This window comes from Lithobates pipiens, unplaced genomic scaffold (assembly GCF_037356315.1).
Source record: "Lithobates pipiens isolate NorthernLeopardFrog02 unplaced genomic scaffold, aLitPip1_a1.2 Scaffold_19, whole genome shotgun sequence".
NCBI lineage: Eukaryota > Metazoa > Chordata > Amphibia > Anura > Ranidae > Lithobates > Lithobates pipiens.
This window is the reverse complement of record NW_027507764.1, coordinates 106617883-106643342: the sequence shown is the minus strand read 5'-3', so window position 1 is coordinate 106643342 and position 25460 is coordinate 106617883. Positions and strand designations below refer to the sequence as shown.

At 40.5% G+C, this 25460-nt stretch overlaps 1 protein-coding gene across 1 annotated transcript in view; it reads right to left on the bottom strand.

The window, feature by feature from the left end:
• PTPRN2 (protein tyrosine phosphatase receptor type N2) overlaps positions 1-25460 on the bottom strand; it is a 1275947-nt gene that overhangs the window by 890309 nt on the left and 360178 nt on the right. Inside the window, exon 3 of the mRNA XM_077491142.1 lies at positions 11907-12020. Within this exon, the coding sequence (XP_077347268.1) occupies positions 11907-12020 (114 nt within the window). The remainder of the gene's footprint in view (positions 1-11906; positions 12021-25460) is intronic.

Sequence of the window (25460 nt, the reverse complement as noted above, 5' to 3'; positions counted from 1 at the left end):
AGACAGCGTGATAGACGCGTGGTCAGACCACGTGATGGTGTTGATAGATGCCGATAGTGCCTTAGATAATGTGTGTTGATCGACCAAAAACAAATCTATTCGCGAGTATGTGTGGTGAGGGGCAGAAAAAAAAGTGAAGTCTCGCTCCGTTGTATGCAAACATCTCCATACGTCATAAACATCCTCGCTATGCAGTGTGCTGCCCAGAGATAGGGGTACGCGTTTGGACGTGGAGGTAGTGTCAATGGACGTGTCAGGTACAATATTAAAGTCACCACAGATTACCATCGATCCTTGGCCGTGTTTCCGAGCCTTCTTCATAATTTTGTGAAAGAAACAAACTTGACGGGTATTGGGGGCGTAGACATTTACAATGGTGTAAGTCGTTTGATTTATATCACATATCACAATCAAGTAGCGACCCTGAGGATCAGCAATTGCCGTATGTAAATTAAAAAGGACAGAGTCTCTGATTGCTATCATTACCCCTTTCGTTTTAGAAGTGGCATTTGCGAAAAACGTGTGTGGGAAGTTCTTATGTTTACAGACAGGCGCTGCATGTTGGCAGAAATGGGTTTCCTGGGCGCAGAGGATGTCTGACCCAGTAGATAACGCTTCTTTCCACATAGACTTCCTTTTCATAGGGTGGTTGAGTCCTTTAGTATTAATAGATAAGAAGTTAATGGCCATGGGAGTATTCGGGGGATGAAAGTGTGATATGTGCTGTATACATAAAAAGAGAATAGAAGACATCTGCTAGAGGTGTTAGCATGTGTAGAATGACCACTCCATGGGGAGGGTACTCACAGTTAGGCTGAGATTGAGTGCGGTCTGTAAACCGCTTTTGAAGTTGGTCTTGCAAGCTGCTGTCCGTACGATGAACAGGTGGTCTTAAGGTGGATTGCCGGGTTTGCAGGGACTGGTAAAACTCCAGGAAAAGAGAAAATGCATGAAAAGTAATTGAGTGAAAAAAAAGGAAGAAAATCCAACTTGTATAAACATAACTAAAATATTGAAAGAAAGAGAGCATGATAAGCTCTAACATAGAACCAAGACACCCCTCTAGGAGGAAGGGGTGAGTCGTAAGCAACCGAGTGTTGCTCAGGTAATTCGGGGTAACAGTTCAGGCCCAACGAACGACCTGCCTCCCCAACTAGAGGAGAAGGGACCCCGTTGGTGTGCAATCAAACTTGTGAGTTGGCGTTTCGCGGTGTCGCTGACTTCCAGTCCGGGCTGAGCGTCCGACGATTGGAGGCGTCTGCATTGTTGTCCTTAGGATCAGGGAGAATCTTCCATTCTTTTAGTAAGGTAATGCCTTTGTCCAAGGAGTCTATGACAAACGAGCGTTCCTGATGTGTGATCGTAATTTTGGTAGGATACCCCCAACGATAGGGGATTTGATGGTTGCGCAAAACTTTCGTGATCGTATTTAGATTTCTTCGTTTTTGAAGCGTATGCTGGGACAGGTCAGCATAGAACTGAAGGTGTTGGTATTGAGGAGGGAGCTGCTCTTGCTTACGAACGTACTGCATCAGTTGTTCCTTTGAGTAATAGAAATGCATACGAAGAATCACATCCCTGGGGATTTTGTCTGGGAGATACGAAGGTTTTGGTAGTCGGTGTATCCGGTCGATAGACAGTTCAATGGCTGAAAGATTGGGTAGTAAAGAGGTGAACAGGTCGGTAGCATAGGAGCGCAAATCCGAGGCTTGGACGGATTCGGGAATTCCTCTAATCTTGAGGTTGTTCCTCCTGGACCTGTCCTCAATATCGGCCAGCTTATCTCTAACCCATGTGGACTCCCCTTCTTGCAGATCGTGCGCATCTACCAAGTCATTTATGGTGGAAGCAAATTCCCCCATCTTGCCTTCCAAATGATCAACCCTGTCTTCCACCTTTCTCACAGCTCCACTGAGTCTATTCATGCAGCCCATCAAGTCAGCTTGGAGTGTGCTCCTCAGGGAGACCAGCATGTCCTTCAGTACCGTATCCAGCACTGGTTGATTGGTAGTAGGATAATTGGAAATAGAGTCATGGAGTTCCCTGGTGTCATCCTCAGAGTCTGCAGCCGGGCTCAGCGCGGGACTGCATCCAGAGCCATCCAGCTTCAACTTCACTTTAGCTGGGCTCCCCGAGGGAGAGGATGCCGGTGGGGAAGCCTGGTCACTGTAGGAGTCTATATTGTTAGGGGATGAGGTATTTGTGGGCAGTTTTAGTTTATGCTTTGCAGTCAGTGGAGAAGGGTGGTCGGCGCCATCTTGCTTACCTTGATGGCGCGGTTGGAGGAAGAAATCCGTGAGCCGCTGGGGCTTCGATGAGCCTTTTCGCTTGCCCATCATGCTCACCAGGTGTGCCCCTCTCAAAACGCCAGGTGTGTGGACGAATATCGGGGTCCTATTAGCCGCTTATAGCCGTGTTGTCTTTGGGGAAGCAGGAGCTCTGGAATCAAACGTCCATTCGGTTCCGCTGCAGGCCACGCCCCCCATAATATATACATTTTAATATTACACTTAGGTGCGCCTCTCTCCTTTCCTTTTTACATTTTTCGTGGGGGGCTGGACCTTCTCTTTAAGGTATATAAAAAGTAACTAGTTACGAAACATAGCCCATTAGGCATACCCAGGTCAGTAAAGTACATAACACAAAGAACAGTTGCATCTTCTCACTCTTGTTAAACTTAACAAGGAAAGGTACAGCAGGGAGGACAGAAAAGGAAGATAAAAAGCCCTACAGGGCAAAAGGACTACCCTGTATGAACGTGTGATAAAAAACCTCCCAATCAGGGCAATAAGCACATCAAAATACACTGAGCAAAATGTCAGTAATAGAGCAACCAACCTTATAGTTAGTGTGATGAGGTATCGGAGTTGGTGATACAGAAGAATTAATAAAGAGATCCCACACCTTATTGAGTTTCTTCTGGCAGCCTCAAGATAAATACGTTGCCATGTATAAAGGTCCTACTGAGTTGTCTAGAGAACGCCAATAATTTATGGATGGTGCCATGGACGCTTCCCACTGCATGATAATTGCCTTTCTTGCACAGCAGAAGAGGAGGCTCAGTAGGGTTCTGGTTGCCCTGTAATTGGCTAATGGTTATACCAAACCTAGCAGACAAACTGAAATTTGTAAAGGAGGGGGCAGATGTATGTTTGAACTAAAAAAATAAATACTCTCTCTTCCTGCCCTTTTCACCTATTTAGAGTAAAAAATACTTTCCAATGCAAAAGCCGATGTCCATCACACAGAAAGTCAGTGATTGAGTTTCCATAAAAACACGATTGCTGGAGACTTGCTATTAAACCTTGTGTATGTGCCCTAAAGCCCCAAAGGCTGCAATTGAATCCCATCTCTCTAGCCAGCCTACAGGTTGACAGAATTCAATTGCAGCCTATGGGGCTGAGAAGCATTATGTTCATTATTTATGTTCAAATGTAATCTTTCCCATCAATATGAGTTCTGTGTAATGCACTGTACCCAGGGTACAAAAAGCTCCTCACCCACGTGTTTCTGCTTATGTGGGTGTGTTGGCTTCCTTTTGATTGCGCAGTGTAACCTCTTTCTCTTAATTTTTTCTACTTGATGTTTCACCAATCAGATTCAAACTTCAAATACTACCCATATACCAGCTGAATTTATTGAGAACATTTTTGGTTTCCTAATAGTGACAGTAATAGTGATTATCATAGGAGCAGGATGGCCCTTTAAATGGGCATTAAAGTGGAAGTAAAGTCTAGGAGATATCTCTAGGAGATATTGATTATATACGCTTCTGCCGACATCATTGGCACATGCGCACTGAAGGAACAGCCCACTTGCGCAGTTTCTTTAGGACCCGTGTAGTGACCAGTGGCACGTCATCGCGGCTCCGGCCAATCACACCGCCAGAGCCAGTGAATCCGGAAGTAACTCCGGGAAAGATGTAGGCCGTGGAAGCAGAGTGTGGGTGGCACCGTAGGGCATCATTATCTAAGGTAAGTATTTCATAATGAGCTTCTATGTCTAGCATGGTCAGGTTAAAATAGGAAAGCAGGGGGACTGGCAGGATCACACAAAGGAAGCAATACAAAAAGAACAGGATACTTTTTAACACAAGTACGTGGTACGGAAGGCACATATAAGGGATATTAAATGTTGTGGTAACATACTCTTTAAACACTATATATTAACATTTCCCTGAAAGTATTGTAGGTTCTCCCACTAGTGGAAATCCTTGTCAAAATGTGAATTCCATTAGATTGAGTAGAGGTACAGTATTACATATAAGTAACATGGAAAGTCTATTGGTTTCAATCAGTCTAAACCAGGAGTGGCAGCCTTTGAGAGATGGCTATCTACTAGAATAACACGAAAGAGATCAAAAAGGGTGTGGCACCCTTTTTTTAATATAAATTACCTAGCAAGATCTAACTAAATTATAAGCAAAAACTATAAAAAATAAAATAAAACAAATGCCACTGTAAAAATATAAACTTAGCCTACCTTACGAGTGGACAGTGTCAGTCAGTAGAGCAGTGGACAGTGTCAGTAGGGCAGTGCACAGTGTCAGTAGGGCAGTGAAAGGTGTGTGGACAAAGTCAGTAGGGCAGAGTTTGGTGTCAGTAGAGCAGAGGTTGGTGTCAGTAGGGCAGAGAATGGTGCCAGTAAAGCAGCTGCTGGTGTCAGTAGAGCAGTGGACAGTGTCAGTAAGGCAGAAGCTGATTTCAGTAGGGCAGTGGACAGTGTTAGATTTTTACAATTACATTTTTATTATTTTATATGTTATTATTCTTTTCCTTTTTTTAAACAGCCCTGTTGGGAGGCTTTGGCAAAATATGTGAGGTCTAAACAGACCCCCAATGTCTCCCTGTTCATTGACAAACTGAAGCATAGTAAACGGTTATGAATGAGCACAATGAGTGATCAGTACCAATAACTTAGTGTGCTCATTCAGAAAAGGAAGGGGCCACTGAATTACATATTTACTGGCCCCTTCCTTCCACCGCTCTCCATCCTGAAATAGGAGGGATGGAGAAACCAGGGATGACACAGGGAGCCCTGGCAGCAGAAGGAAGGGGAACCTGGACAGGAGGGGGACAAGGGTGGCATTTAATGGAATCGATCCCCTGTAGTTCCTGTCTACAGCACCTGAATGATGGAGGAAGGGAAAGAAGGAGAAGCAGCTTTCAGCAGCTGTAGGCGGAGCTACAGAGGATTAAAAATGCTGCCCCTGCCACCCCTCCTGTCCAGGTTCCCTTCCTTCTGCTTGTCAGCGGTGCAGCATACTAAGTTGCTCCTTCCCTGTTCTGCTCTGCATATGTGGGAGGAGCTGTCCAGGAGTCAGCAAGGAAGGAACGTGATCTACCCATCACCTACCTGCGATTGATGGGTAGCTGACACCACCCCCCCCCCCCTTCTCAGTCTAAACAAGATTACTGTTAGTGACAAACACGTGAGGGAAGGTGATGTTCACACTTGTGGTGCTCTCTAAAGAGCAGTCTGTGTTCAGATCACTCCTAAGTGAACATTTGACAGGAGGTGGGCAGGCGTCACTGCCTGCTTTAACCCCTTAAAACCTACACTGACACGCTGCAACCAGGTGGATTGCACAGAGTTTTGGGGAACTTGCAGAGCGACCCCATTCACCTAAATGGGTTGTGTTCAAAGCAACAGGGGGTACAACTTCTGTGGGGCTGCGAGGAAAAGAATTGTGGCCACAGCATGAGTACAACCCCACCCCGCTATGGGCGGAAAAAGCACAGCTTAACTGCAGGGTTTTACTGCCCCTCAACCACTAGTGCGAACGAGCCCTAAAACTGCCACTGTGCATCACTGTGCATCTGGGGTGACGACATCACCTATGACGAAACGTGCGTCGGGTGGCTTAGACGTGAACTCTGAGCGAACGGGACCTCGCTTGCCGGTCGGCAGATACGCTGTTATTTTACCTCTCAAATAAAGTTGCTTACCAGTTTTACACTATGGGAAGTTTTTTTATTTATATTTTATGAGTTGTCTGCGCACTTGAAAGTTTTTTCCGGGAGAAGCTCCAGTCATATTTGGTGACGAATCTGTGATCCATCCGGCAGACTAAGTGACATATGTTGTGAGCTCTTACATGCTCCCTTCTGGTAAGCGTGCATTTTTACTGGTGATCAGCACAGTGTGTTGGTGAAGGAGGATTGCACGTTGTATTGACATCTACCTAAGGAGTCACTCTTCTCATTCAATATACCTTTGAGTGGACTATTTCACTTTAGGCTTCAAGCACTTTTTTCACTTTTTGGTTGCACTAGTGTTTTCTTACCTTGTTTCATCACTGTCATATTTTAGTATTATTTATTTAACCCCCCTGGCGGTATTCCCGAGTCTGGCTCGGGGTGTAATTTTCATACCAAAAGCGGTATCCCCGAGCCAGACTCGGGACTGCATCGCTGGATCCAGGAGGAGGTTTACTTACCTTCTCCCTCGGATCCAGCGTTGTCTCCCTGCTGTACGAGCGAGCCGTGTCTCGCTCAATGCATCACATCGCCGATCTCCGTGCCCTGCGAGCGTTGCGACGCACGGGGACGGAGATCGGTGCCAAATTCAAAAAGTGAAACAAACAGTAAACATACAGTATAATGTAATCTTACAGATTACATTGCTGTATGTAAATATTTCACATCCCCTTTGTCCCTAGTGGTCTGCCCAGTGTCCTGCATGCAGTTTTATGTAATAAAAACTGTTCTTTATGCCTGGAAACTGGAGATTGTCCATAGCAACCAAAACTGTCCCTTTACATCAAAAATGGTTTTAGACCAGCTAGAAAACAGCGATAATAAATTGGAATCACTCGCAGAATTGAGTGATAGCGATTTGTGGGGAGATCCGCCATCAAATACTGAAAAGTAATGACAGTGACAATTCTGTAACTGAGCAAATTTCAGTGTTTTTGATTTGATTACATTATTGAATAATTTTTATTATTGTTATATTATTATTTGGTACAATTATTTATAATTATTTATTATATTATAATTTATGATTTCATTTTTCAAACTTTATTATACCCGGGATGTCTGCTAGACTCTTGTTTGGACAGATTTAAGTGAGTTATTCCTAAGAATTGCAGGACTGCAATATAAAACGCCAAATTTTCATGCAAAATAATTGTACCGCTTTTAGCACCTAAAATCCGAAATAATCGTACCGCCAGGGAGGTTAATCAGTGTCATATTTCAGTATTATTTATCAATCTGATTAATATATATTCACGTATTATTTTAATATTTATCAATTTGATTTATATTCACTCATTATTTAGATATTTATCAATTTGATTCATTTGCATTCACTCATTATTTAAATATGTATTAATTTGTATAATATTTTTTCACCCTTATAATTTTTATAATTTTTTTCAAGAGTATTTATGAGTTGTGTATGATATTTATTTATCTATTTATATTTATTTATCTATTTAATCAGTATTTATTTATTTATATTTTTTCTTATGTTGATGAATTATTTGGAAAAGTATTTATTTTTATGATGAGGATTTATATGTCGTAGTAACATTAGTCACTTAATATAGTTGGGTGGGAGTATTTAGATAGCGCAGTTACACATTTTTGCATATTGCCTTGTTTACATAGACAGACTGCCATTCTGAGTCTGTTTTCGGGGTGCTGGCGAACATCGAGTCCGCTGGACTTGCTGATTGGCTCCCCCTGTGTCGCCAGCGGGAGTTAGTCGCCAACACCCCAGACCCAGTGCACAAAAGCACGTGGTTTCAGAGGGCCACAGTATATCTGTGTGGGGCGGTCCAAAAGGGGTTAAGCTGCCTGTGCATCACCTTAGACCCATATGATGGGAGAAAAAAATGGAAAGTGTCTTCATAAACTTCTGTTTTTTAAAGTGTATGTAAACCTCATTAATTAACTTCTCTTATTTGCTCCCTTTGGTCTGTTAAATCTCTGGAAGCATTTTGTTATATCTGTTAGATAACTGACAAAACCCCTGCAATCTTGTCAAAATTTCAGATATTTCCATGTCCTGTGTCTGTATTATCCCAAAGAATCTATTGAGCACTTCTAGTTTTTATCTTGGACTATAGAATGATTAGCCTTTATGTTGTAGAGATCTGAGAGTGGGTGTTGTTGAAGGGAAAGCATACTAGGAGGGGTGACAACACTCAATCCACAAAACTGATGTGTGTTGTCTGCCTTTTAAACAGTGGTTGTTAAGCCACTTTATCCCATCTTGTCTGTTGAATAAACCTATGTGCTCCTGTGTCTGTATTTTATTAAAATAAACCGTTCTTTACCACTCTTTACCATATCTTAGAGCTGTGCGATTAATCGTTAAGAATAATCGTAATTCTACTCCCCTATCGATCTTAAAACAGCATTTCTCGATTCTACAAATGCAGAGCTCTCTGCTCACTTCAGACAGCTGACAAAAGAAAAATCCAGGAAGCCTACCAAGTTTATTTCAACATTGGCGATAACTATAAACAAAGTAACATTTCATTCATAGATCAAAGGGATGAACTTCAGTCTGCAAATGAGGTCAATTTAACCACGTAAAGCTTTTTCTGACACTTGCTGCTTACAAGTTAAAATCAGTATTTTTGCTAGACAATTACTTAAAACCCTCAAACATTATATATATATATATATATATATATATATATATATATATATATATATATATATATATATATATATATATTTTAGCAGAGACCCTAGAGAATAAAATGGTGTTGTTGAAATATTTTATGTCACACTGTATTTGCGCAGTGGTTTTTAAAACGCAATTTTTTGGGAAAAGATACACTTTAATGAATTTAAGAAAAAAAGTAAGCAGTAAAGTTAGCCCAGTTTTTTTGTATAAAGTGAAAGATGATGTTACACCATGAGAATAGTGATCTTTATTTTAAGCAAAAAAATCATGATTCTCGTTTTAGCCAGTATCGTGCAGCTCTACCATATCTCAGAGCACTGACTGCCACTCACGTGACCCGCTCTCTCATCTCCCTGTCTGACAGATGCAGCGGGTGGGGCTGAGGATTCCCCGCTGACATCCGACGGGCAGGGAGGAGGAGGGGGGGAGGAGAGGAGGAGAGAGGCAGTGGGTCACATGAGCGGCGATTGGAGCTCTGAGATGTGGTAAAGAATGTCTTATTTCAATAAAACATAGACACAGTGGCACATAGAATTATTCAACAGACAAGATGGGATAAAACATTAAATGAAACTTCAGCACCAGGAGTGGAGGGGGCGGGTCACTGACACAAGAGCAGACAGGCAGGAAGGAGAAGGGGGAGAGAGGACAGAGGAGGACAGGAGAGCTGCAGATTATGCTCAGCAGCCATGATACACTCTGGTCAGTTTACAAAGAGGAGAACACAGTCAGGCAGGATTAGCCAGGTTTTTTAGATGTTAGAAGGGGCCAAATTACACAGCACAAGCACTGTGCTGTATAACATGCTTTAAGGAAACAGGGTCAATATATATTTTTTTTAAGGTTAACAAATGCTTTAAGGTTTACTGTATAATCAATTATCTACTCTTTTAATCCATTTGTTTTTATATTTAAATTTACATTTCAATAACAGCAGGAACTGCTATGTCCACTTTAGACATGCTGATTGCACGTGGTGGCATTTTCAGCAGAGTATGTAAATCCACCAAGCTGACCAAGTAAGAACTAAATTTAAATCACCATCCTGAAGTACACATGGCTTTGGTATGCACTGTCTGTATATTTGAGCCCTAAAATTAAAGTTATAATTTAATATCATGATAGTTTCCAATACTTACACTAGTTTATTTAAAAAAAAAAAAAACACATGAAAGAGAAACTAAAAGCGGTGCCCAAAAAAGTCAAGAAGAGGGCAAAGGACTAGTCACCAGTATAGCCTGTAATTGCCCTGCAGCTGCCCTTTCCCCATTACTGACTTGCTATGCTGTGTTCTGCCGTTCTTCCGTGTGGAGCCAGTCATCTTGGTAGAGGAAGGGCCTGGCTTTTTCATGCCAGAACCTTCAGCAAGCAGAACATTGAACAACACAGGGGAGTTGATTTACTAAAACCGTATTGTAAAATTAGGTGCAGCTGTGTATGGTAGCCATTGGCCAATCAGCTCCTAACTTCACCTTGTTCAATTAAGCTTTGACAAAAAAAAAACCTGGAAGCTGATTTCTATGCAGAGCTGCACTCTGCAGTCCTATGCAATCCATATATGGGTCAAATTCCGGACAAATTTTCTTTACAAAATAAGACATTTTGTGTGTTTTATGATCGATGGTACCCCCATTGATTTGGAAATTTGACCAACCAAGCCTTCAATTTCACCTCTTGTTGCTACAGAAAAGAGTTTTGGTGGCCGGGAATCTTCTTTTCCTTCTGGGAATTTTCTTTTCCTGCACTCAGGCACATTTTTTACTATTAAATTTCTCACATGATTCTCCCATCATTGATTAGAAAATCGTTAGTTTTTCAAAAAAAATTCCACCATGCCCCATTATTCCAAATTGATGAATCAAACTGGCCATTGCTGCGGCCCAATAATGGTGCGGAATATATTAGATACGATTTTCGAAAGAAAATTTCTTTGGAATTTGACCCATGTATGGCCTTCCTTAGTAAATTAACCCAAGTATGACATCACCAAAACCTCCAAATCTCCCTATACAGCAATCAACAGTACCTTAAACCTCGCACTGCAGATACAGTACATGGCTCTTTCACACCGGCTGTGTGCATTCCAATCAGTAGGGGGTCCATAAAGAGATTCCTTGCTGAATTGGAGCCCAACAGTACAGATGTGACTTTTGTGACATCCATATGTGTTGTTTTCACACCCGGAGCTTATTGGCAGATGTTAGGTCAATGGGAAGGTGGATGTAAAACATTTACATTATCATGTTTTTTTTGTTTTGTTGTTTTTTTTGGGGGGGGGGGGGAAATAAGACATGGTACATGTAAATGAGAAGTTGGAAGTGGTATTTCGTGTGTGAAATTGTCTTGTCTGTTTTAAAAGTTAAAGCGGGATTCCACCCTGAAGTGGAACCTCCGCTGATTGGAACCCCCCCCTCCGGTGTCACAATTGACACCTTTCAGGGGGGAGGGGGGTGGAGATACCTGTCAAAGACAGGTATTTTCACCCACTTCCGGGCATAGACTCCCACGGGAGTCTACGCCATTTCCTGCCCTGCCGCACTGTCTGCTGGGACACACACGGGTCCCAGTGACAGCGCAGAGATCTCCTATTGCGCGGCGCGGCTCGCGCATGCGCAGTAGGGAACCGGGAAGTGAAGCCGATTTGCTTTACTTCCTGATTCCCTCACCTCGAATGGCGGCGGCAGCAGCCGAGGCCCGAGCGGTCGATCGGCCTTGGCTGTCGGCATCGCTGGAACCCGGGACAGGTGAGTGTCCATTTATTAAAAGTCAGCAGCTGTAGTATTTATAGCTGCTGGCTTTTAATATTTTTTTTTGGGCGGAATCCCTCTTTAATAAAAGGAAAAAGTTGGATTATAAAAAAAAAAAAGATCCACTTAAAAAAAGTTCAGGTGGATCTGATCAGATTACCCATGTGAAAGGGGCCTCACAGCTATGAGGCACATTCACATGCCAGGAATTGCACCATTTTTCAGGAGAAATCCCAAAGAAAAGGTCGATTTTTTTAGAGTACTGCTTGGGTACAATAAACATTTCAAAATTTCCCACATAACATTGCAAATCTTTCTTTTTTAAATTCAGCTTGATTTTACCAATGTTTAATGAATACATAGCTGAATTCAATTCTTTTCTTTAGTCCATCCTTCTGCCTAAAGAAATTATACATACTGTACACTGCTTATATAAGTATGCTAAGCATATGGTGAAAAAAAATGGTCTTTTGGTGTGATAATTGTCCTTTAAACTATAGCCCAAGCAGTTACCTCTGTGGGAGAGCTTCTGAAGAATGTTCCTCAAACGCTGCACAACAGGAGGTGAAACTTCGTACTTGAATACGTCTATCACCGGTCGCCGCTGACATCTCCCGAACACTCCGTCTGCATTGGAGACAAAGAAAAACATTTTTCAAAACATGTTCACACACATATGCTGCAGGTAATCACGTTATATTCCATTACTCAGCACTACTGATTAATAGGCAAAGTGGAAAAAAACATGAAGGTGAAAACACATGATTGATTTTATTTTTTGCTGGCGTAACATATACAATCTTCCATAAAATCAAACATTAGCATTCATGAGGCATATAAATCCCTGACTCCTGAGTGTGTATACTGAAGATATACAGTATCTCTGAGCACCGATAATGTAGCAGCGGAATTTAATTGGTATTTGTTTGGTCTGTTGATTGCCGTGAATGTGACAAGAAATGTATTATTTTTCATATCTGAATTCTGATGGTTTCCTGGCGGCATGAAGAAATGGAACAAAACAAGCTGAGAATTTACCAGAGAAATGATTACATATTAAATGTGATAAAGGAGATTAATAGAATCTTTAACTAACCTCACTTTTTTTTATTTTTTTAGTAGAAAAAATATTAAAAAGCTCCCAACATAATTACAATGAACTTTATAGTTGCATGCATTTGACACACACTATCATAAACGAAGCCCACGTGAGCTTTAGTGATTAGTATTTATTTACTTTAATAGTGACTATTTTAAAGAAGTAGTGCTTTTCTATATTTTTGTATGGGTTGGGTTGAATCACTTTTTAGCTCCCAGTATCAAGAGAAGTATCCCATCACCCACCCTTAGGAGTCTATTTATGAAAATATTGCTAGGCAAATGGCTCGGCAGTTTGCATAGCTATCTCGAATAGTCCCCCTATTGTGTATTTCCTTTGAACATCGGTGGCCATAATGCAGTATTCTAATGAAAAATCACAATCAGGAAAATATTCCATTATGCCCACTAGATGGACCACAGGATTAAATAAAATACATGGTTCCTTGTACGTATATTTCTTAAGGCCAGCCTACTATCAAATGCCAGGGAATGTTTGGCAGTAGAGGCTCTAGAACTTGATAGTTGAATGGATCCTTTCTTTAAACCACTTCAGTCTATTAGGGAGGCAAGAAAAGCTCTGTCAGATTTTTATCCGCACCACCGCTCCTGTTATTAAAATTGTGCTTATTGTAGAAACCACAGTGTACAGGTCAGGAATAAAGTGAGTTTACGTGTTTCAGCCTACACGACTTTAGTCTGAACTTAGACATAACATCAATTTTTATTGTTGTCTGTGTCTTGCGCCACTTCCCCATGACTCCAAAATGGAAATGAGAGGAAATCTTACAACAGAGAAAAAAAAAACAGTGGAAGAAAAAAGGTGTTGCTTTGTTCCTTTAAATACAAAGTGTCACTATAATAAAATTTCAGTGCAAAAATAACAAATATGTCAATAAAATAGTGATAAACACACTTTCCACCAATTGTGCCAAACTCCAGTGTATACATGTAAAAAACACTTGTGAAAACACAAAAAGTATCCATTAAACAATAAGTGCAATATCATCAAAAGATGTGTCATTTGTCAGTGTCAGACTTTGGTGTTCCATCACCAAAAGCACACAGTAAGTTGCTTACCAGAAATTGAGACCTCATGCAATAAGAGGCCTTAGAAGGCTTAATTATGCCAGGGTGCTCTAGAGGTAATTCAACCACCAATTCAGCCACTCACAGGTCCTGTGCACTTAGATCACATCTGTTGTGATTTAGTCAAGACAGATGACATCAGACATGAGGAATACAATAGAGGAACTCCATAGTGTAGAATGAAAAACATCCTATTTTTAGCGCTCCGGAAAACATCACCAGAAAGCTGAAGCCAACGCATTTTGTCACAACAGATGTGGTCTAGGGGCACAGGAGCTTAGAGTAGCTGAAACAATGTTTGAATTATCTCTAAAGTGCCCTGGTATAATTAAGCCTTCTAGGACCTCTTACTGCCTGAGGTCTCAGGTTGAGGTTTTTGTACTTAGTCTATTTATCACCTGTATTGTCAAATCTAGAAAATGAATCTCACTTTTACTGTATTCATGAGAAAAGCGTATGTTCAACTTAATAATAATAATAATAATAAGTGTTGACATAAAGTTTTTCAATGAGAAAGAGTCACCCCTACATAGCAAAAGCACATCATCAATGTATCTTTTATAAAAAAAAAATAGCTCTGGCCAATCACGTGAATAGATCAAATTCTCTTACCATCTAGACATAAAGAGGTTGGCCAGGCTGGCAGCAAAATGAAGCATTTATTGTACCAAAAGTAGTTGTGGGTAATTGTAAAGTCTAACTCCAAAATATATTTTTGTCTAGGAGGAATGTGAGAGGCCCTGTTCAGACAGCAGAACCATCTTCATGTGCTATATGGTCTGCCAGGAGGGTTTTGCAGATTCTTACTATGTGTATTTTCAGGAGGCAGTACATAATCATGAGCTTGGGAGCTGAGGGGACCAAAAAAATTTATTTTTTATTTAAGATACCTTTTTTGAACCCATTACTAACCAACAGTGGTGGCCCATCCATATGGGACGCATAGGCACCGCTCCCCCATCCGTGCGTCCGGCCCCATAAACTACATGAGGGGCACCGGACGCATGGATTCCATTTTTAGAAGCACACGATTAGAGCCTGAGACTCTAATTGGCTTAAAAAAAGGGTGGGCTTGGGGAGCAGAGCTGTGCGACCTGAGTCCACCCTGTTGTGTGACATTAGCAAATTAATATTCGCTAATGTCTTTCTGTTTCTATTCCAGCCAATCAGTAATTGGCTCCTAAAGCCGGCAATCCGAAGACCCCACTGGCCAGGAGAAAGAGAAGGGGGGACAGGGAGGAGGGAAGCCACAGCTGAATGGATTTAAATACAGGGGAGAGATGCGATCTTTCTCCCTGCTCTGCCCAGCTCCTTTGTGCAGCACTTTTCTGTGTCTTTCATCCAAAGTTTGGTGGATCTGTCTTCCCCAGGCTCACCCTCTGCTAGGATCCTGTTCTCTCTGCAGTAGGTGTGAGGATCGCACATCTGTCATTGTAGTGGAAGTGCTGCATGCTGTCATTCTGCACTGCGCACTGATAGAGGATAGCTCCCTGCACTGATCACACCGGCAATCTGGGCAATTTGTCTGCTAAGTCGTGACCACAATCATATGGTAAGTGAGCCGGGGCGGGCTGGAGCGGTGGGGAGGTCAGTGGTCAGGACCGTCTACTGCACCCCCCCTCCCAACCAATGGAGCACCAGCTGCCACTGCTAACGGTTTTAATTGATACCTAAATTGTTTAGTGGAGTCCCTGAGACGTGTGATGTTTCCTGGTCACTTGTTCATTTCTTCCATATAATCAGTTTTGTCCCAAAAAACAATTCCTCCCCTTTGTCATATGGTCTTATGACCAAATTTTTTCTTTCTGACAAGCTATTAAGGCCACACTTTTTTTTACATTTTTTTTATCACTTTTATTCCTATTATAAGGAATGTAAACTTCCCTTGTAATAGGAATCTATTGTGACAGGTCCTCATTGTGGAGAAATGCGGGGTCAATAAGTTCCCCCATCTCTCCTCTAGGCTGGAAAGCATGAGATTGTGAAAAAAAATTCACTGATCTCATGCTCCGACAATCATAGAGATGACTGGTGACCATCGTCGTTAACTGGCTACAGGCATCATTCAGATATCCCCTCACAAAGTCAAGGACGTCATATGACGCCCTAAGGTATTGAAGTGGTTAAAATTAGTATGAGTATATGTAGAATTTTCATTCATTTTTCTCAATATATGGTTTTGGACAAAGTGTTATTTAGCAACTTAGCTTGTGGAGGAAACTTTAACCCTTTATTGAGTAACTTTACTTCCTCCTCTGTTAAAGATGTTCTACATAAATTAAAGATCCATCCATCATTTAAATGTTTCTCTTTTTGGCACCTCTTGATCCTCCTCCTGTTTTCCCCTTCTATGTGAGTGTTACTTTTCCTGGGGTTTCCCTTTCCTATAAAATGTGATCTCTAGCTTATTGTGAACTGGTGTGGTGATAATGAGTATTAGTAGGACCCATATCTCTATAAGCTTCAGAACTCCTTCCATTTCTTCCAATCACATCTCTACCCTGTTTCTCCTGTAGCTGCTTTCTATATGGTAAATTGCAAGATAAGTGATTGTAGGAATTATATTGGTTATAAGGAGGTGGAACATTATTCTACTGTCCTCCCATATTTCCATTTTTATGTTGATTTCTCCAAGGTTGATTATTTCTGCCAGAACCTCCTGTCCTTTACTGCTGGCATGTGGTCTAAAATCCCTTCTACTGACCTCGTCAGCATCAATCTGGTATAGGGGTTGAAATCTATTAGAAGTACTCACTGAGTATTACTCTCTGTACTCATGAGTTTCATCTGGATAGGTGAAATTTCCCCCTAGGAGTATGATAATTCAATTGGGTCACACTATTGTTTATGTTCCACCTTATTTTAGGGAAATTACCATTGTGAGAAAATGGTTTACCATTCCCTTGTTGACTCAAATTTATCATTCTCATTGTCTTTGAATGAAAGGTTTTCCTTAACTTTATATGCATGCTTATGTTGTTTTTTAGCGATAAGGAACTTGAGTAAATCTAAACCAGCACCATTAAAAATGTGTAATCTCTTTCTCATCATTGCCCTCTGGGGATATGTACCAACACAAAGACCACATTTTCTTTAAGAACTCTTCAGAACACCACGTACGGGTTGGTTTTCTTAGCAAGAGCCTGGAAGGGCTGAAGTAACCGAGAGAATCCGGTCTTGTGGATATCGCCAAGCAGGCTGAGAGATCCAGGTATCCCACAAGTGTTCTCAAGCTTAGTTTTCCTACGGGTTCTACAACAACGTCTGTAGCAGAGACATTATCTTGTACGTTTCTACAACAATGTCTGTGGCAGAGACTTGTTCCTGAGTAAGCACCATGTTGGCTGCTAAGCTTTGTGAGAGAGGGACTGTCCAACCTGAGTGATCATCCAGTTCCGCATGGCTATTCTCTGGATGCAGTCAAAGTAAGCAAGTTCTTCAATGTTTTTTTGACTTTGACACTAAGAGTACCTGAACCCCCTTTCCAACCTTCTGATCCCAAGTTGAAAGACTGTTCAATTGTCTAAGTTTTGCAAATAAAATCCATTCAAGTGGATCTATTGTCAGTCTCAAGTTACTGGGCCATTTACCACGGGACATCCGCTAGATGTGCAACAAGGAGAACGGAAGGCAACGGTAAGCCCAAAAATAACCAGCAGCTCCTTCGGGGGTTAGTGCTACACCAGAAAGAATACACAGTATATAACAAGTCAGTGCTAAAAACACAAATCTATATCCAAATATACAAAAAAGATAAAAAATTGATATACGTATATCCACCAAGGTGAACGTGTTAAGAGTCCATAAGTGAAACAATATGGTGACAAAGTGCAATATCTTGAGAGGTTATAGTGACTTCAGTGAATGCTTTGCAGAAATCCACCACCACTTGAGAGGAGGCTTACCAGATGTTATGGACCCAGTTAGGTATATACCTAGTGAGTCACACGAGTTTATTGATGTAAATCCACATGAAAAAAACAGCTGGCAAAACATGTAACTTCTCATGGGTACCAGAGTAGACAGAGAGATGACCCAAAAATAGATGAAATTGCTATCCACCTTTTGGGGTGACTGAGGACAGAGATTCTTCCACGTATATTATAGGCCAAAAAGAAAATACAGCCTCATAGTGAAATAGCGTTTAAAACTTTTATTAACATTAAAAGCATAAATGGGTACTCACATATTACAGGCAAATACAAGCATGGAAATAAAATCTGGCAACGCAGTGGCATCAACGACCCCTTCCCGACGCGTTTCTCCTAAACAGGCATCATCTGGGGACCTGTTTAGGAGAAACGCATCGGGAAGGGCTCGTTGATGCCACTACTTTTGCCAGATTTTATTTCCATGCTTGTATTTGTCTGCAATATGTGAGTACCCATTTATGCTTTTAATGTTAATAAAAGTTTTAAACGGTATTTCACTATGAGGCTGTAATTTATTTTTGACCTATAATATACGTGGAATAATCTCTGTCATCAGTCACGCCAAAAGGTGGATAGCCATTTCATCTATTTTTGGGTCATCTCTCTGTCTACTCTGGTACCCATAAGAAGTTACAAGTTTTGCCAGCTGTTTTTTCGTGTGGATTTACATCAATAAACTCGTGTGACTCACTAGGTATATACCTAACTGGGTCCATAACATCTGGTAAGCCTCCTCTCAAGTGGTGGTGGATTTCTGCAAAGCATTCATTGAAGTCACTATAACCTCTTAAGATATTGCACTTTGTCACCATATTGTTTCACTTATGGACTCTTAACTTGTTCACCTTGGTGGATATACGTATATCAATTTTTTATTTTTTTTGTATATTTGGATATAGTGTTGTCTAAAACATAAAATCATTAATAGTGTTAATTTATGCAGAGTTTTTTTCACTATTAAAGTTGATTATATTATTTACACTGGTAGAAGATTATATAGATATTGTCATATATATATATATATATATATATATATATATATATATATATATATAATCTAAGCACTGCACCTTTTTTATTATTTCACCATTTTGTTTGCTGCAGTAAGTCTGCAGTGCTGGCAGCTATTATTTATTTGTTGTTTGTGGATATCGCGGGTTTTTCTCACTTTATATACACTAAAAACACAAATCACCTTAACCCTTTCATCTCCATTTTTCCACTGTATGTGACCTGCACAATAACCCATTCATCTCCCTCAGTGTATGATCTGTATGCGCTGTATTTAGTGTGCCATTACCAAAGTCCATGTTTTAATCCCCTCAATACCAGCAAGTTTCTTTGTTTCTTAAAAATTGTGGAAAAAAATTGGGATCACCTTGGATTGTGTACTTTTCAAAATAGGTCAATCCGGGGGTGCGCTTACTGTCTTACTGTATTGCTCTGTATTTATATATGATAATTCAATTGTCAAACGTATTGGGACACCTGCCTTTACACGCATATGAACTTTAATGGCATCCCAGTCTTAGTCCGTAGGGTTCAAAATTTAGTTGACCCACACTTTGCAGCTATAACAGCATCAATTCTGCTGGGAAGGCTGTCCACAAGGGGCCAAGCCTAATCCCTGAAAAAAAAATCCCACACCATACTCCACCCTCCACCAAATGATTTGGTCCAGTTGAGGGTTGAGGTCAGGACACTAAGACAGCAAGGTTAGCATACCAAGGCAATTTGGACAATTTCATGCTCCCAACTTTGTGGAAACAGTTTGGGGATGCCCCTTCCTGTTCCAACATGACTGTGCACCAGTGCACAAAGCAAGGTCCATAAGGACTTGGATGGAGGTGGAGGGGTGTTGGGGTGGAGGAACTTGACTGATCTGACCAGAGTCCTGACCTCCACCTGATAGAACACCTTTGGCATTAATTATAGTGGAGCTTGCGAGCCAGGCTCTCTCGTCCAACATCAGTGCTTGACCTCATTAATGCGCTTCTAGAAGAATGGTCAAACATTCCCATAGACACACTCCTAAACCTTGTTTATAGTCTTCCCAGAACAGTTAAAGCTGCTATAGTTGCAAAGGGTGGGCCAACTCAATATTGAACCCTACAGACTAAGACTGGGATGCCATTAAAGTTCATGTGCGTATAAAGGCAGGAGTCCCAATACACATGACAATATAGTGTGTGTGTGTGTATACAGTATCTCAAAAAGTGAGTACACTCCTCACATTTTTGTAAAAATGTGATTATACCTTTTCATGTGACAACACTGAAGAAATTACACTTTGCTAAAATGTAAAGTAGTGAGTGTACAGCTTGTATAACAGTGTCAATTTGCTGTCCCTTTAAATTAACTCAACACACAGCCATTAATGTCTAAACTGCTGGCAACAAAAGTGAGTACACCCCTAAGTTAAAATTGCCAAATTGGGCCCAAAATGTGTCAATATTTTCTGTGGCCACCATTATTTTCCAGCACTACCTTAACGCTCTTGGGCATGGAGTTCACCAGAGCTTCACAGGTTGCCACTGGAGTCCTCTTCCACTCCTCCATGATGGCATCACGAAGCTGGTGGATGTTAGAGGCCTTGCACTCCTCCACCTTCCATTTGAAATGCTCAATAGGGTTAAGGTCTAAACATGCTTTGCCAGTCCATCACCTTTACCCTCAGCTCCTTTAGTAAAGCAGTGGTCATCTTGGAAGTGTGTTTGGGGTTGTTATCATGTTGGAATACAGCCCTGCGGCCCAGTCTCAGAGGAGAGGGGATCATGCTCTGCTTCAGTATGTCACAGCACATTTTGGCATTCATGGTTCCCTCAATAAACTGTAGCTCCCCAGTGCTGGCAGCACTCATGTAGCCCCAGACCATGACACTCCCACCACCATGCTTGACTGTAGACAAGACAAACTTGTCTTTGTACTCCTCGCCTGGTTGCCCCACACACGCTTGACACCATCTGAACCAAATAAGTTTATCTTGTTTTCATCAGACCATAGTACATATATATATATAGATATTGTATATGTATATATATATATATATATATATATATATATATATATATATATATATATATAAAATAAAAAAGTGGATACTAAATATCACCAAAAGAAAGCTTTCTCAGCAAAAAAATAAAAAAAAATAAAGGAGTCCCAAAAAATTGATATAAAGTAATTTGATTACAGTGTACAGTGCTACATGACTGAATAATTGTCAGTCAAATTATCACAGCACTGAAAATCTAACAATTACCTGGTAATGAAGGAGTGAAGGGGTAGACTGCATTCACACTACAGCGTTTTGAATTGCGGGCAGATCTGCTGCGAATCTTCCTGCGATTTGACAGCGCTGAAGTGTGAATGACAAAACACAGAACCCGCATTTGAGATTCCATTCATTTGAATGACACCTCAAATCACGGTGTGGGTCTGCCACGATTGACGCTCGATTAAACACGCTAAAATCACGGCCACCCACATTGTGGAAGGCACGTCGCCCCCAAAGTAGCTCCTGAACTATTTTTTGGCATCATGCGTCCCGCGATGTGGGTTACCATGTCTGCAGCACGTTTTATTGTGCGGCAATCGTGGCAGACACGCACCGAGATTTGAGGTGTCATTCAAATGAATGCCATCTCAAATGCGGGTTCCTCGCTTTGTCATTCACATCCGCTGCAGATCTGCCCGCAATTTAAAACTCTGTAGTGTGAATGCAGTGGTTATTGTCAGAAAAGCAGGCTAACATTATACTCAATATTTGTAATGAAAATAAAAGCTAGTGTTGGATACAATATGATAACAATGTCTCATTTAGCCATATAGCGTCCTCTGCACATTGTGTAGCGTACCCACTAATTAACTCCTAACTGGCCTTTATATGGAGCATCCCTCATTAAGCCAGCTTCCTATGTGTGCAAAGGTGGTGTCACATTTTAGATTGCGTTCCATTATTCAAACAAAAGGCTTCAACAACTTGGTGTACATACTGACCGTTCTTGTTATAAAGATCCACATGTACGATGATCACTGAACAGCTGGCAAAAAAGCAGCTTTGACTGGAATTTTGCAGAGCCATGCTAAGAAAAGATGATGGCTTAATTACAGACATACACTTAGTAATTATAGCAGTCATTATTTCTAGTTTATAGAATGCAACAATAAAAGAAGCATTATAGGATTGGATATGACCTACATTTACTGTAATATACTTCTACGCTTCATTGGCCTGTGTGTTTCCTGTTTTTTCAAGCAGGTGAATGTAATTTAAAGTAAAATAAAAAGCGGTTTATGAATTAAAGCAAAGCAACACACTAACCAAGCTTATAGAGACTTTGGAAAATATATTATTGCTGAAATATAGGCAGATATATAAAAAAAAAACACTAATTAATGCAATTTTATCATAGTTAAGAAAACAAAAAACTAAAAAAAGTTTTTTTAATTGCTAAAAGTGTTAAGACATATGTAAACCCAATCATTAAAATCTCATATAACATAATGACATTTCTAATATCACTTTCAAGAGACTTTGTCACTGGAATAAAAAATTTAAAAACAAAGTATCTCCTTGAATATTCCTGCCCCTGCATTACCAAACGTTGCTGTCCTGAAAAAAAAATACATACATGCATAAAAAGTCTTCAAAATCTGACATTTGTTGGGGTATCAAATTCTTAGTTCCCCTCTGCACCCTGTGGTTCCTCCCGCTGGTCTCTACGTCACTATGGGACACAGTAGTGACATATGAGCCAGTGGATCTAACCACGGAGTGCAGCAGGGGACAAATTTCTAACTTTCTGCTATAAAACACATCCAATAGAAAAATGGAAAAAAATTAATTTCTTCATCAATTTAGGCCAATATGTATTCTGCTACATATTTTGGTAAAAAAAATCCCAATAAGTGTATATTGACTGGTTTATGCAAAAGTTATAGCGTCTACAAACTATGGGATATATCTATGGAATTTTTATGTTTTAACATTTTTTTTGCTAGTAACTGCGGTGATCTGCGACTTATAGCCGATCTGCGACATTGTGGCGGACAAATCGGACACTAAGTGACACTTTTTGGGGACAAAAATTGGACACTAAGCGACACTAATAAAGTGATCAGTGCTAAAAATATGCTCTGTACTAATGTCATTGTTACTGTACTAATGACACTTGCAGGGAAGGAGTTAATATCAGGGGTGATCAAAGAGTTACATGTGTGCCTAGGGAGTGCTTACCAAATGTGTGGGGGGTGCTTGTACTATGGGAAGGCAAGAACACAGGATCACAACCTTCCCTTCTCACAGAAGAGCGATCAGCCTTGTTTACATAGGCAGACCGCCATTCTGCCTGTGTCTCAAATGATCAGCGGGTCCCATCACAATCACAGTGCTTGCACGCCCCAGACCCGGAAGTGTAGAATCACATACAGGTACGTGATTCTGCACAGGAGAACCTTGCTGCAGTATACATGCAATATACGGTCGGCAAGTGGTTAAAAAATGGCATCTGCTTATAATAAAACAGAAAAGGAGGGAACACTGACCTAGTGCATTACCATAGACAGAGCTTTATTCAAACCAAACATATAGCAAAATGGCTACTCACAAACGAGTATTGATAAAAGGCATAATCAATACAGCAGAGTCCACCTCACCGAACATCAACAAGCCGCATCTGATGTCAAGTAAATCGACCGATACCCCAACACAATGGCTGACGTGTTTCAGGGGAGAACCCCTTTCCTCAGGGTCACGTTTGTCATGTGATTTGACAGTTCAAAATTGCATAACTGCCAGCAATGGAACCTTTCAAATCATTGTGACTCAAGTCGAAGCAACTTTAAAAAAGGTTCATGCACTACTTTTTTGGGGATTTTATTGCGACTTGCATAGACTTCTGTTAAACGAAGTAGCAACCCGCTATGAAATTCGCGAAACAAATTGCACTAAAAGTAACATGATTTTAAAGCCACACTGGAAGAGGGCTTAAATAATTTAGTGTGGATTTACACATGAGCTATTTTATGTGATTTTGGAGTTGATTTTTTTGCATTTTTTCAGCCGTTTTTGAGTTTTTTGTTTTAGTCAATGGAAAGCTAGTTATTAGGAGGAGGAGACAGTTGTTAGACATAAAAGCCATGTTACACATTTTTCAGGTCCTCCCATTGAAGTTTATTGGGGCCAAACATATGCGATTGTGCCCATAGAGGCTTCTGTACTTTTTGCGAGTGATAACACTTTCCTCAGTTGTGAACGGGTACAACAGAATAACATGTAAATCTGGCATTGAGAGATGAAACACTTCAGAAAACATGCCTCAAATTAAGTGTGAATGGGGGGCTTAGGGTTTATATATATTTTATTTATTTTAATTACATCCTTTTTACCCAGATCTTATATATTACAATATATATTACATCTTATATATTACATTCCTGAGCCTGGTTTTCACCTAATTTACACACTCGTAAACTAATTTCTTCAAGGAGGCCTATTCCACCTGCACCTAATAAACTGTATAGCCATGGGCAATAGTTTTGAGAATGACACAAATATACATTTTCACAAAGTCCGCTGTCTCAGTTTTTATGATGGCAATTTGTATATACGCCAGAATGTTATAATATAATAAATAACTATAAATAATTTTAGCAAATAATAATATAATAATAAAAAAATATCCAATAGCGTAATCAAATCAAAAACACTGAAATTTGCTCAGTTGCATAATTGTCGCTGTCATTAATTCCAGTGTTTGATGACGAATTTCCCCACTAATCACTATCGCTCAATTCTGCAAGTGATTCAAATTTATTATCAATGTTTTCTAGCTGGTCTAAAATCACTTTTGATGTAAAGGGATGATTTTGGTTGCTATGGACAATCTCCAGTTTACAGGCAGAAAGAACAGTTTTTATAATATAAAACTACATGCAGGGCACTGGACAAACCACTAGGGACAAAAGGGATGTGAAATAAATTGATACAGTAATGTAATCTGTAAGATTACAGAGCACTGTATATGGATTGTGTAAAAAAGGGGGGTAAGGTTTGCGCTATGGAGACAAATACTTTTTGGAAGGGGTAATAAAGAGTAGAAGAGGCAATGAAATTAAAAATTATAAAATATATAAAATATAATAGATATATAATAGAAGGGAGGCTGCCACTACCAAATAATACCAGCCTAATAGGTTGGGGGGAATGTAAACACTGTGGTGGTAGCTATGGCGCTCTCCTGTGACAGCAAATTGTATATATAAAATACACCATGAAAATGATCAATATATGCTACATGTGGGTTACAAAGTAAAAGTGCTGATGTTAGTGAACAAACTTATTAAAGTGCTAGTGCTAATGAAACAGGTAAACCTCTATATAATTGGTAAAGTGCAAATTGCAGGTTGCAAACAAACAGTGCTGAAAAAATACAAACAGCAAGTATGCTCTATATTCCACAACTATGTGCAATAAAAAGTGCTTTTATGCTTCTGGTGCAAAATAAGTGCATATGAAACTTATAAAACTTATATCATCTTCACACAATAAAGTCCGTTTGAAAAAGAAAAATGACTTAAAAAAATTCCACGAAAATTCAATCAAAGTGACTTGTGCTCAGTGTCTGGTGTATCCTGAATTCCAACCGGTGCGTTTTCTGTGCATAAGACAAATTGCCGCACTCACCAGCTCCCCTGCCCCTGCAGGGGTTAACTCGCCTCCACAGTGTGAGCCCCTGTGTCGCTATATAAAGCTGGCTAATTGGCTGAGACACAGCTGCGGTGCCATTGGCTCCCACTGCTGTCAATCAAACGCAGTTAGCTAATTAGGAGAGAGAGAGAGAGAGAGGGTGGGGCCGAACTGCAGCTCCGTATCTGAATGGATACACGGAGCTGCAGCTCAGCTCGGGGGCCCCCATAGCAAGCTACTTGCTGTGGGGGCACTCAACAG